The sequence below is a fragment of the Balaenoptera musculus genome, chromosome 6, assembly GCF_009873245.2.
Source record: "Balaenoptera musculus isolate JJ_BM4_2016_0621 chromosome 6, mBalMus1.pri.v3, whole genome shotgun sequence".
In the NCBI taxonomy this organism is placed as follows: domain Eukaryota; kingdom Metazoa; phylum Chordata; class Mammalia; order Artiodactyla; family Balaenopteridae; genus Balaenoptera; species Balaenoptera musculus.
In genome coordinates, this window is record NC_045790.1 from 82,842,133 (window position 1) to 82,855,967 (window position 13,835).

The 13,835-nt window shown below is 50.8% G+C and overlaps 1 protein-coding gene across 1 annotated transcript in view; it reads right to left on the reverse strand.

Annotated features, from left to right (window-relative positions):
* The window catches only part of GABBR2 (gamma-aminobutyric acid type B receptor subunit 2), a 365,308-nt gene that overhangs the window by 61,927 nt on the left and 289,546 nt on the right, over window positions 1–13,835 (reverse strand). The window contains exon 12 of the mRNA XM_036854586.1: window positions 2,488–2,595. Coding sequence (XP_036710481.1) covers window positions 2,488–2,595 — 108 coding nt within the window. The remainder of the gene's footprint in view (window positions 1–2,487; window positions 2,596–13,835) is intronic.

Below are 13,835 nucleotides of genomic sequence, written 5' to 3' on the forward strand. Positions count from 1 at the left end.
GCCAACAATGCTGCTGGTAGCGCTTGCACTCGGAGTCGCCCTGATCTAGAGCAGAGGTTTTCCACGCTGGCTGTGTATTAGTATCACCTGGGGAGGTCTAGCAACTCCTAATGCTCAGCTCCAGCCCGGGAGGTGTGGGCTGGGCTGGGTTACTTCTTGTAGTTTTCAAAAGCTCCCGTTTGATTGTAATGTGCAGCCACATCCTGGTCTGAGAAGGACCAGGTGGCCAGGCTCCTCATCTTACAGACAGAAGAGAGTTGTCACAAATGCTCCTGAGGCCCAGTGAGAGGAAGGCCTTCCAGGTGAGCACAGGCAATGGGTGGCAGAGCCGAGCTCTTTCCTCCCTCTAAACGCAGCCCATAGTTGTCCTAAGGTGGTCCGGTGTGGGGCAGGGGGTGGAGAAGGGAGGACACCCCCCCATCTGGAGAGCAGCTCCCTGGCAGTAAAGGGGCAGGCAGTGAGGCTGACGAGTGAGAGGTGCCATTGGGCACCAGGCAGAATCACAGCTCAGGAGACAATGCCATTTCAATACTTCCCCATTTTACAGATAAGGAAACAGAGGCCCTGAAAGATGAAGAGGTTTGCTGAAAGACCCATGGTGGGTCAGCAGCGAAGCAGGGAGTAGAAGCCTGCTCTCCTGCTGTGTCTGCTGGCCCTACCACCTCGGGCTCACTTGCTGTCTGCCACAGGTGTGACGGCTTATGATCCAGGTAATCGGATGGCAAATGCAAGTTTGGGATGAAGAACTGGAACAATAGGCACCACGTTCCAGAGTGGGATGAGATCACAGTGCAGGATTTTCAGAGGAGATGTCTGTAAATGGGTTATACACACATCAGGGGTTTAAAAAGTGTGTGTGTGTGGGTGGGTAGAGTTGAATCAAGAAGAGGATTTTTGGAAAGATGAGTCATGATGCTATCTCACCTCATCCCCAGGTGAGACGATGGGGGGTATGCTTCCTCCTTGACCTCAAATCAAGAGGGAGGCTTAAGGAGAGCACTCAGATGGCTTGATTGCTAGGGCTCCCTGCAGCCTGGGGGACCTGGTGAGCTGATGCCTCGCTCCTGCCCGAGAAACCCATGGGAGGATGACAGGCCAGTTGCTCCATGGATGGAGCGGAAGAGGGGAAGTGGCTACAGTGGGATCAGCCACAATACTTGAGTTTGTAGGAGCGAAGGATGTGTGAGTGCTTCCTGAGCACCAGGTGTGGGCCCTGGGCCAGGTAGAGCTGTGTGGCCTGCCTAAGGCAAGCTGGAGGGGCGGGCCCAGGAGTGGGGGACTGCCATATGTCTGTGGAAGGAGCCACAGATGGCCAACGGGGGGAGTATTTCACCCATGTCGGGGGCACTCCAGGAGAGTAAATCCCAGTAATGGGGGCTTTGAAAATTCCACAAAAGGACTCCATGAGAGCCTAAAGGGTGTGCTTAACCAATGCCAGGCCCAGCAAGATGCATGCAGCTCCTGGCAAGTGAGGTCTTTCCTGCCCCTTCCACCACTCGAAGCCCCAACTCTGGAGGGTTCAGAAACCTTGGGAATGGGATGGGGAAAAAACTCAGTCTGACAAAAGAGAGAAGCAGCCCATCCGCACCCCTTCTCCCAGGGCAGGTGACTGGCTGCTTCAGGCCAAGCTGGGGAAGGAAGAGGCGATGCCTTTGAAGGCGGTTTGAGGTTCTGAATATTATGATGGACTCCACGTATTAGCTGTTGACCAGAGGACCTTCAGAGTCATGAGACTTGCCCGAATTTTTATCTAGGAGCGAGGGGAGAAGAGTGCCAGCCATCGGGAGAGTTAACAAGGACAGTGCGGGGAAAGTTTCTCTGTGACTACATCCTAAGAGTCAAGCTTAATCAACATGATGGTTACAGCCAACCACAGAGGTGGCAACTGCTTTCCTCCCACACGGAGGAAGGGCTCCTGTCCTCTAAGGGCCTCTTTGAAAATGGAAGCATTAAATCAGGCCCCTGCCCTGTTTCACTCTCCTCTTTCAAGGGCTCCCCACTGCCCACAAGTTAAAGTTCAGGTTCCTTACCGTGGCTCCTGCCTTCCCCTGTGGCTGCCTCTTGTACCCTTGCCCCATGAACCCCTCAGCCACGTGAACACACCCCTCCCCTCCCCAGGCCTCCATGCACACAGTTCCCTCTGGGAGGGGGAAAACTCCCCAGCCTCTGCTTCCCACTCACCCTCCAGGTTTTAGCATAAGTGTCACTTCCTACACCAAGCCCTCCCTGGGTGCTATACCCCAGTATCCCCCATATGCACCCAACCAGCCCTTATCACCTTGCATCGTAAACACTTTGTTAGCTGTCTGATGTCCCCAGGAGGCTGAAGGTGTTGGGGGCTGGGGTGGGGAGGGGCAGAGGGTTGTGTTTAGCTTGAATCCCCAGCAAATAGCCCAGTGCCTGGCATACAGTAGGTGCCTCATAAATCTTTTAAAAATAAATACTAAATGAACACTGCAAACACCCTGCAACAGAAGGAGGCATTACCTTCTTCTTCATTTTCACATTTTTGAAGATGGCGTGGACCCTCCATGTCTTTGCGAACATTGCCCCAAAGGCGGTCGTGTAGCCCACGGTGAGAATCCAGGTCCTGACCTAGAGGCCATGAGAAAACAGAGGCATTAACATCTCCCGGGGGACGGACTTCATCATTTAGGAGAGTGTCCCAACAGGGGGACTCTAGATGGGGACAGATGCTCTACTTTACATACTGTAGAGTTTTACTAGCATCAACAGTCCTTCAATCACATTTCAATCTGATAGACGCTTAGTTCTATTGGCCACTCGCCAGACCAGGGCCCCGGGCGCAGAGGCATATGAGATTCAAATCCTGCCTTTCATGGGCCCATAGCCCAGAGGGAGCCAGTCACAGAGAGAGGCACAGAGGGCCCCCAGGACCACTGAGGGGCCACTAAGGGGTTTCAGACCAGCCCTCTGGTCTTCCCTCCCTCCTTTCCTTCTCTGACAGCCTTCTATGTGGGGAGACAGGTCTGCAGAGGTGATCCTAATTGCTGATTTCTCTGCCTCCTCACCCAAGTCTCTAGGAGACGAGGCAGCCCCAGGAACCTCTTCCACAGGACTCCCAGCTCCTGGGTTGTGGGCAGCGGGGAGGGGAGAGCACTGAGCTGCAGGGGCTGAGACTGGGCAGGACAACAGGCCTGCATGGCCCTTCTCCAGCGCTAGTGACCCAGCCACTCTGGTAAAGCAGGGCAGAACTCAGCCAGAACTGGCCCTGGGGATGCCTGACTGGCAGCTGCACCAGCCCAGCTCCTGGCCATCGTCAGGGGCTGCTCAGTTGTGGGGGAAGGCCAGAGGAGAGGGGCTGTGACCTTTCCACTCCCACCAGGGGCCCGTCTCCTCAGGCCTTTGGAGAAAGAGAGGAGCGATGCTGCCTGGGTCCCTGCTCAGGACTGAGGCCTTACCTGGCTCTCACCTGTTCCACAGCACTAAAGTGTGCCCTGATCCCCAGCCCTGGGCTGGTGGCTGCCAGAAACTGCCGGCGCTGATAGGAGCCAACAGCCTGATCCCTGCAGGCTGGGATGGCCCGTCACCACCTGTTAGGTCTTGGGGGCTTCCTGGGTGCCCACTCCCCACCTGCGCTGCCATCGTGGCCAGACCCCAGCCTCTCCCGAGTCCACCCTCACTGGCTGGTCTGGATACCCTCCAAGACCCAGGAGACTCACCTAGCTCCAGGTTGGTCCCCACATCATGGCCCAGCCCTGGGCTGTATGCCACTGGGTTCTGGGGCCTCCCACTCACTGGGACAAAAAAGGCTGCGTGCTCCGTGAGCTCTGGTTCTAGGCTATGGTCTTTCCTCGGCTCTTCCTCAGCTCTGTTGAACTAAGTTCCCTCTGAAAGGTCCCCACCTGCCTCAGCTGAACATAGCAGGAAGGTGGACGTGTTAGGTAGGAGAGAGAGAGACAGGTGGGCTGGAGTGGACAGGCCGGGCCCTCTGTGTCCACAGCCCAGCAGGTTTGCCCGCCTCAGCGCTCCCATCCAGCCCAGGGCTGCAGGCAGCCATGTAGGAGGTTCCCAGACATGCTCCCTTCAGGGAGTCCCTTCACACTGCCTTTCTAGCAACTTGGTTCTCCAGCTTTTCAGAGACAGAGCATTTTCCCTTTCCATTTTATCTGTAAAAATAGGAGCTGGTTGGGTAGATGGCAAGACCAACCCCCTAAGGAAGGACAACAGCATTACCTCGATTGTTCAGAAACGCAGATGGGTGAGGTGTGCATGCTGACCATGGTAAGGGTGAGGACTTAACCTTCTTTTTTTTTGTTTTAATTTCAAAAATTTCAGACAGGCAAGAACGAATCACATTACTTTAGAGAAGGTGTAGGATGGCCACGTCGTTACCCGTATTATAAAACAAGGATGGAAGAAAAGTAACAGAATAGAGACAGGGAAGGAGCCAATTATTTGGAATTTAGACCTGAGCTTATTCAATGACCAGATCACACATTCCTAGCCTGTCAGAGTTGCACAGGACCTTACAGATCATTTCATTCATTCATTCATTTGTTCACCTGTTCATTCAATAAGGATTACTGGGCCAGAAACTAAGTATATAATGATAAAAACAAACAAATAAAACAACAACAACAACCAAAACCAGGGTGATTTTTTTGGAATCATCAACTGACTTGAGAAAACCCCTTTGTAGATGAAGAAACTGAGACTCGGGGCATTAAGGTATTTCTCTCAACCACACCACCCAGCTCCAGAGCCGAGCCTGGAAGTCAAGGCCTTGACCCAGTTCAGCCCTCTCTCCCCCACATCATGCCGCCTGCTCCTCAGAGAGTCTCCTTACCCCAGTCAGGTCCATCCCCGCCCAGGGGGGAAGCTGTCAAAGCGACAGCACACTGGGGGAGTAGCTGACCAGCCTGAGAACTGGCTGATTTCAACACACTTTTAGAGCTAATGGTTGACACGACTGTGAAGACCAATGGTCTCCAAGCCCTTTTGATCATGTCCCCCATCAGAAAAACAATTTTAAACACGAACATATACAAAACAAGGAAATTTTTAAAAGGACGGTAAGAGATGAAATAATATTATTTTTACCTCATAATGTGGCAGACAAAGATCTCTTATTTTGGGTTAAAGTATTACTCCAATATGCTTCGCATTATTATATTTGCTTTGACTTATATTTTCTTTGGCATAATCATTTTCAGGCCACTTGTCTATTTTGTAGGGTCAAATTCATTAAGACGCAATAATACAAGTGAGTTAAGTTAGTAAAAACTCGATGATGTAAATTTAACCTGGCAACTGGAAATGGCAATATGTTGCCATAAACTGAAAGCAAAGAATGGGTGAGGATGCCCGGCCAGAAAAGAGGTAACCTAGCAGGCCCAAGACCTGCTGGCAAGGTTCACTTAAGCTGGTGTCTGACAACTTGGATTTGGGGAGGGTTCCCACCATTCCCTCAATGATAGGATTGACTCTGTGCCTGAAGGGTTTGTGCAAACAGCGTGATTTATGCCGCACACCTGCTTTCCTTCTGAGAGCCTGGAATTTTGGTATGTGCTCAGTAGAGGGTACCCAGGTGACCGGACCCCAGTAAAAACCCTGGGGGCTGAGTGCCCAGTGAGATTCCCTGGTACACATTTCATGTGTTGTCACAAGTCGTTGCTGGGGTATTAAGTGCACCCTGTGTGACTCCACTGGGAGAGGCTCTGGGAAGCTTGCACTTGATTCCCTGTGACTTCACCCTGTGTGCCTTTTCACTTTGCTGATTTTGGTTTATGTTCTTTCTCTGTAATTAATCATTGCTGTGAGTACAATTCTATACTGAGTCCTCCTAGAGAATCACTGAACGGGGTGTTGTCCTGGGGATCCTGGACACAATGCCCTGTGGCTGGCTGGTGTCATAGACTGACCAACCACTCCGTTCTCAGGAGAGTTCCTGCATGAGACCACCAGACACACCCACTGGGCCAGGGCCCCAGGGTCAGTCCGAGTATTAAATATTAGTAAAGCTTAATTTCTTTCATTTTTTTTTTTTACATAAAAAAGTAAACAAAGGCTGTAATATATTCTTCCACAAGATGATCCCAGTGGGTTCACATCCCATTTGGAGACAGCTCTTCAGACAATGATGAAACAACACTAGAAGAAATACTCTGGAAAGCAGGACAGTGGGACCCCTACCAGCAGAGCCACCTACCCCCGGCTGCCTCTGCTCAGGGTCATCCCTGTGCAAAAGGAGGTGTTATTTCTCTCTCCACTCCTCCACCATCGTCTTTTTTTGTTTGTTTGTTTTTTTGAATTTATTTTATTTATCTTATTTTTGGCTGCATTGGGTCTTCGCTGCTGCACGCGGGCTTTCTCTAATTGCGATGAGCGGGGGCTACTCTTCGTTGAGGTGCACGGGCTTCTCATTGCGGCGGCTTCTCTTGTTGCAGTGCACAGGCTCTAGGCACGCGGGCTTCAGTAGTTGTGGCATGCGAGCTCAGTAGTTGTGGCTCGCGGGCTCCAGAGTGCAGGCTCAGTAGTTGTGGTGCACTGGCTTAGCTGCTCCGCGGCATGTGGGATCTTCCCGGACCAGGGCTCGAACCCGTGTCCCCTGCATTGGCAAGCGGATTCTTAAACCACTGCGCCACCAGGGAAGTCCCACCATTGTTTTAAGATGGAAATGGACCCTGGGGTTCAGTCCTGGACCCTCTTTGTCCTAAAAGGGCTCTCCCTGGGTTATCACTCCCACTCTCAGGCTTCAACCATTTTCCTTGTGCTGACAATTCCTTTATCTCTTTCCCTGTTCCTATTTCTCTTCTGAGCTCCAGACCTGCATATGCCACTGTCACTGGAGACCTAGTTGACACTTAGGTGTCCCATAAAACCTTCACACTCCAGAGCCAGAGCTGAGCCCATCAGCCCTTCCGCTGAGTAGCTCCATTTCCTCCTGACTCAGGGATGGTGCCACTATCCACCTGTCACCCAAGTTAGGGACCTGGAAGTCCCCCAGGAATCCTCCCCTACCCTCACTCTCATATTCAGTCCCCAGGCCCATCTCCTTCTGCTGAACCACCCCCAGACCCGTTCTCTGCCCTTCCCACGCCCTGAGAGGTGGGGCCCCATGCCTGCACCTCCCAGGTTCCCATGCCTTCTGGCTTCTGGCTGGATGGAGGGCACCATCAGGAGATCGGAGGGGTCAGGAGAGAGAAGACGGAGTATGTGCTCCCTGCAGCCACTGCTTCCGTGCTGTCTCTGGCTGTAGCTGGGCTCCTCACGTGGCTCTGGCCCTCTCTGGGCTCAGGAAGAGGCCTAGGAGTGGTGAGGGCTTCCTGCGGTTGCCTCAACGTCTGTATTTTCTTCCTTAACCCCACCTACACCTCTGTAGGTGGTCCCTTCACTGGAGTCTCTCCATGTGAAGCACCGGGGTGGGCTCTGTTTGCTGCCAGGGCTATGCCTGATGACCATCTTACTCCTGCGTCTCTTGTTAGTACACCCCTCCTCTCTGTTCCTGTGGTGTCATCCAGATTAGTCATTACGAGCAGGGACTCTGGAGCCAGACTGACAGGAGTTCAAGTCCTGGCTTTGTCACTATCTACGTGAACCTGGGCAGGTCACGTAATCTCCTTGAGCCTCAGTTTCCTCATCTGTGAAATGGGGGTAACTAATGCCTCTGACTTCGTGGAGTGGTTGTGTGGATGAGATGAAAGAAGGTATGTAAAGGGCTGAGGTTCTTAATCAATATCTGATTTTTGTCCACGAGTTCCTTATCACTGCTCACTGGACCACTGCAGGAGCCTCCAGCTGGTCTCCCGCCTCTCCCCTCACCTGCTGCTCATCCATCAAACACCTCCAAGACGGACTGTTCTCCAGTGCAAATCTAAGCAAGTCTCCTTGAGCTTAAACCCTTTACTGCCCCATTGAGCCCACAGGTTAAACTCCAGATTCTTGGCAGGGTGTGGCACCCACCACCCACACCTCTCCAGCCACTGCCCACATAGCATTTCACACCCAAGCATTTCCACGCTGCTTAAACGTCCCCACACATCACACTGGCTCATGCTGCGGGCCTGGCACTGGCTATTTCCTCCACTCATAATGCCATCCTCTCTCTAGGCTCTTCACAGATTCTCATTTGTCCTCCAAAATCCAGATTCGTGGGCCACCTCCTCTGAGAAGCCCCTCCCAGAGCTTGCAAGGAGGTCACAGCTGCCTCCTCCCTGAGATTTCTGTCCTCATGCATGTTTCTGCCGTGCTGGTCATGCATGTTTCTGAGATGATGTCCACTTGATTACCTGCCTGCCTCTCCCACGAGATGGTGCAGGGCCTACACTGCCCACCTTTAAATCTCTGGATCCAGCACTGAGGGGGTGATTGGGCTGGGTGGGCCTGCTTAGATGGTAATGAGATCTTTGTCACCAAAAATGTGCAAGCTGAGCTTGAGCAAGCACATGAAAGGAAGACTGCAGACAGAACTGGAAAACTGGACGGCAAAAGAGGCTGAGCTTATGGCCTCAGTGGTCCCTTCCTCGCAATGGAATATGCTGTCCGGGAGGTAGTGAGCTCCCCATCACTCCATGGATTCAAGCAGAGCTTGGAGGACGCCACATCAGGGTACTATAGGGGCACTTCCTGCGCTGAGGGAAGTTTCATTTGATGACATCCCAAGTATCTCCCTTCTGGGTGGCTCTATGATGCCAAATAAACTAGAACGTTCTGCAGGGTTCAAATGATTCTGTTTTCTCTAATGATTACATCACCTCTAATACAAGTCTCTACCGATTCATCAACATAAGACAAACAGCTACTTCACTCTCTCTCCCAAAGTCTTAAATACATTTATTCTAATGTTAAGGTCTTTCCTTTTATCTCCTTAGCCATAAAGCCCCCGGCCCCCTCTGCACACAACCTGACATGCAACCATGGGGAAGAGGAATTTTAGGCAGGCAATGCCCATCTCAGTCTCAACTACGAAAAAGGAAAAAGCAATTAGAGCACATCTCCAGATGGAAGGAAAATCTACACCCGGAACAATTCTGCTTAGCTGCTCATTCAGTTGATTTTGGGAAGGCCTGCTTACCAGAGTGAAGGGCTTTCACGGCTCTTTTGGGGACCAGCAGGAAGAGGAACACACAGCCTCTCTTGCTGGTCTGCTCTGATGATGACTGGGTTGTCGGCTGGCTGGATGTTGGGGGGTGAGCCGTTTTCCTGCTGTCCAGAAAGGTTTGAAAAAGGGCCTTTTGTTTCATTCTGACTGTTCACCCCAGATGATCAATAGTGAGAAGAAGGCAGGCAAGGGAGACCCAGACTATCTAAAAGCAAGCCCCAGACCTCCGTTACCCTGAGGCGTTACAGTCTGGAGCTGAAAGGTGAGACTTCAGCCTGGGATCTCCAGGGCCTGCCTGTCTTTCTGGAGGGAGAGGTGGTGAAGAGATTTGGAGTGTTTCCCAAGGCAATATGCCTCTAAGAGCGCGCTCTAGAAGTAGCTCCAGAAGACTCTGTCTTACCCAGGGTCCTTTAAGTAAGATCTGCATAGAAAATGCCTTCTAGAGTTTAGAGTACAGCAAAGACTTTCCGGGGGAACAATTCAAGGGCCCACAGGAAATTCTGGGCACAAACAAGGGTACTTTGGGACCCAAGTTAGGGCCAATGGGGCATCTTAGGAGATCTGGGGCAAATCAGAGGAAGCCGCTCACTCTAGGAGGAGGAGTTTCCAACAGGTACCCCCTCGAGGCCCTTTTTGAAAGGCCCCCACCTCCTTAAGACCCTATCAGCTGAAGAACTCTACTCAGAGAGCAGATCGCAGGCTGTATTCAGTTCCCGCCCACTCCTGATGCCAACACCCTTGTGCAGTGCACAAAATGCATAACCGTACTTGGTGGCCTTGGCTCAGGCAATGGAACAGGGAGGAGGCCCCTCTTCCCCTTCCCCACACAACACTCGCAGGTACATCAGTGACTGGAGGTTAGGGAGCTTTCTGGAAGCACAGCATTCTCGAAATGGGCAGTGGTAGCAGGGGGTGTGGGTGTGTGCTGGGGAGGGGGCTGATGTGCACCTCCATGCAGCTCTGTGGACTGAAGGTGTGGATGAGTGGGTGTGGAGGCAGGAGAGGAAGTGAGGTAGGAGGTGTATAGGCCTCAGGCTGAGCAGCTGCAACTGGTCTCCTGCTGATACTTCAAGATAAGAGACCAGGTGGAGCACTGGGCCCGGATTAGGTGAAAGGCAAAGTGACCACAACTTCTTCATTCTTGTGGTCAATAGGATTTCCCAGTCTGACACATGCACAGAAGGGGTCCTCAGTCTAGGAGAGGGACGAAAGGAGGGAGGAAGTGCCGGTCCGTAATGTCCTGCCAACCTCCCAGAAACCTTTGTGCTGGAATCCATCTTGGCTGAGAGACGTGTGGGCACACCAGGAAGGACCCAGTGTCAGATCAAATATGGGCACAAGCGAGATGACTGGCCAGAGACAACTGGAAAACTGCCCCCATATAAGCAACCTAAGCCACCCCTATTGTGTACAACACACTCCAAGTTCACCTGTGTGCTCTTCCACATGTACTTTGCTTCTAATAAACACTGTCTCTATTTCACAATCTTGGTCTCTTTGCTGAATTCTTTCTTCAAAGAAGACAAGGACTGAGGTCCTTCTTCCAGCCATTCCACCACTGGAATCAGAAGGAGAGATGGATGTGCCACTGAGACTGCAGCTGCTAGGAACTTTGTGAGCAAATAGGAGGCATCTTTCAGGACTTCCATTAATAAATGCAGCTCCTTCTGAGGGGTCTCCTATTCTAAGCCTTCCCTGATTGGTCCCTCCACTCCCTCCCCTAGGCCTGTCTCCATCAGAGCATACAACACACTGAATGGGAGTTATTTGTTTAACTACATCTTCCTATCTACGCTGCTAACTCCCCGAGGGCAGTGATCTGTGTCCAGCTCTGTGCCTGCAGAGCCTCACACATAGTAGGTACCTGGGAAATGTTACCACATGAATGAATTATAAGACAAGGGCTGGGGCTTGCAGTAATCCACATGAGGGTGTGTGGGATGGGGGGACATCATCTGTACATTTGCTGGAGGGTCTGGGGCGCCCCTGGCACCCTCCTCAGCCCCCTCCTCTGCAAGCCAGAGGTCTAGGGAGCCCTTCACAACTGAAGACCCTTGATGGCTAAGAACAAAGGAGATGGGGGTGGGGAGGCTGCGGCCTGTCCAGGACCCTAACTGGCCCAAACAGGACTGGCCAGCACCAGTTCCTTCAGCCACATCCCTAAGTTGATCTAAATCTGCCAGGAAAGGTCAGCATCAAACCCTGTGGGCATCCCCTGGCCCCGCTTTCCGGCTACCTTCTGAAATCACAAAGCACTTTACCATACGGCCAGCCACAGCAACATGGGATCACATGCTGAAATAGCCCCCAAACCACATTTTTATATCAGATTATCTCTCAACTGGCTCAAAAAAAAAAAAAATTTGCCAAGCAAAAAAATATCACTGAAAACATCACTAATTCCTACCACTCTTGAACTTACTGGGAGGCCAGTTGGGTGTTCCCAGGTAACCTATGCCTTTTGAGTCAGAGTTATAAAATCCTAGCATCTCTGGGAGGGCTGGAAGAGGACGTCGTGCTTCCAAATCCAGTATCCGGACCCCCACTATTCCATCCTTTCCCAGCTGCTGCCTATCCGGAGCTCATTTATATACCTCTTGTGAGCAGGGTGGATGGCTGAGAGCATGCTTCAGGATCCAGAACCCAGCACTCCATCCTGTGATGGGATGGCCCTGCTTCCTGAGATTCCAGGGTGGAGGGCTAGGATCGCCTTTCCTTCTCCAGCTGATTCTCATGGGACAGGGTTTCTGGTGCTTCCATTTCCTTATATCATCAGTCTCCAAGAGACAAACTCAAAAATAAGCATGGGTTCTAATCTTGACCTCACTACTCTAAGTGTGGTCTGTGGACGCAGCATCAGCAGCACCTTGGAGCTTGTTAGAGCTGCGGCACCTCCGGCCACCCCAGACCTACTGAGCCGAAATCTGCATTCACCAAGATCTCCAGGTGATTCACGTGTCCTTTGAGCAGCACTGTCTGTGTGGGCAGAAGTCAGGGCGGTGGTTACTCTTGGGAGGGGGGTGCAGATAGTAACTGGAAGGGGGTAGGAAGGGCTTCTGGGATGCTGGTAATGGCCTGTTTCTTGATCTGGATTCACAGCTGAATCCAGTTTACGAAAATTCATTGAGCTATACGCTTATGAAATGTGTATGTGTATATGTACTCTAATAAAAGGTAAAAAAATAAATAAAGGAGTCAGGAATCTCAGCAAGTGGAGGCAGCTGGGAGATAAAGCTGCGCCACGCTCCTCGGTGCTGCCATCAGAGCAGCCCTGGGCTGAACTGGCTTCTCCTAGTTCTCACATCAGATTCCAGTGACTGGGGACTCATGTCCAAGAGATCCCACCTGCATCATTCTTACCTCCCTCGCAGCCTGCCCTGAGGCCCCTTTCAGCACTCAAGGTGGCCGAGGCACAGCAGCTTGGCTTTGACTTAGGCCCTGAGTCTGTCCCCGACCCAGATCTAGCAAACCAAGGACATGTAAAGCTGGAAGTTGCCATGGACATACCTACATGCAATCAACCAGCATCAACCCCAGTTTTCCAGCCTCTTCTTCATGCCAAGTTTGCTCTGCTTTATTAGTATCTCTCTTAGCTGTGTCCAGAGGTGAACACAGTTATTCAGACATAGTCCCATCATTCACTCATTCATTCATTCATTCATAATGATAATGGCTAGCATTTACTGAATCTTGTTATGTGGCAGGCACTAAGTGCTTTACATGCACTATCTCATTTAACCCTCACAATCCTATGAGTATGCCCATTTTACAGAGGAGTAAACTAAAGCTCAGAGATGTTAAGTAACTTCAAGTCACACAGCAGGGAAGTAGTGTAGCTAAGGATTTGAATGCAAGCATTCTGACTGAAATTCTCTTATATGCCAGGCACTATGATATACTTTGGGGATGTATCAAAAATGAATGAATAAATATACTAAAACGACTGAATTATACACCTTAACAGGGTGAATTTTATGGTATGTGAATTACAGTAGGTCTCCGTTTCTGTGGGTTCCACATGTACGGATTCAACCAACGGGGAGGAAATTGAAAATATTTTTTAAAAAATTCTAGAAAGTTCCAAAAACCAAAACTTGAATTTGCCACACCAGCAACTATTTACATAGCATTTACATTGGATTTACAACTATTTACATAGCATTTGCATTGTATTAGGTATTATAAATAATCTAGAGATGATTTAAAGTGTATGGGAGGATTGCTTATAACCTATGCAAATATTACATCATTTTATATAAGGGACTTGGACATCCTCAGATTTTGGTATCTGCGGGGTTTCCTGGAACCAATCCCCTGCGGATACCAAGAGACGACTGTATATTCCAATTTTAAAAAATCAGAACAGACAAAAATTTTGGTTGAGATAAATATTGCCCACATTCCTAAGAATTTAGTTGACCTGTTTTTCCTGGTATAAACCAGCTAACAAAAAATCAAAATATTTCTTTAAAAAATGAATGAAATGTCTCAGACATCTTTGTAGTCCAACAGAGCTAGTTCCATACTTTGGTCCTGCCACCTAGCCATGTATGACAGAGTTTCGGTTTTCTCTCCTGTGAAGCGGGGACAGTGAACCCTGCCTTGTCAGGTGGTTATGGGGATTTGAAGGAAAGGCTGCACCTGGCGGCTGGCCCAAGGTAAATCACAGCAGAGAACGCTGAATTTTACGAGGGCACAGGCTTGGGGAGCTCACACGGCACTGCTGACCATCTCCATGCCCAGGAATGCCCTGAACGCCCCTGGAGCTGTT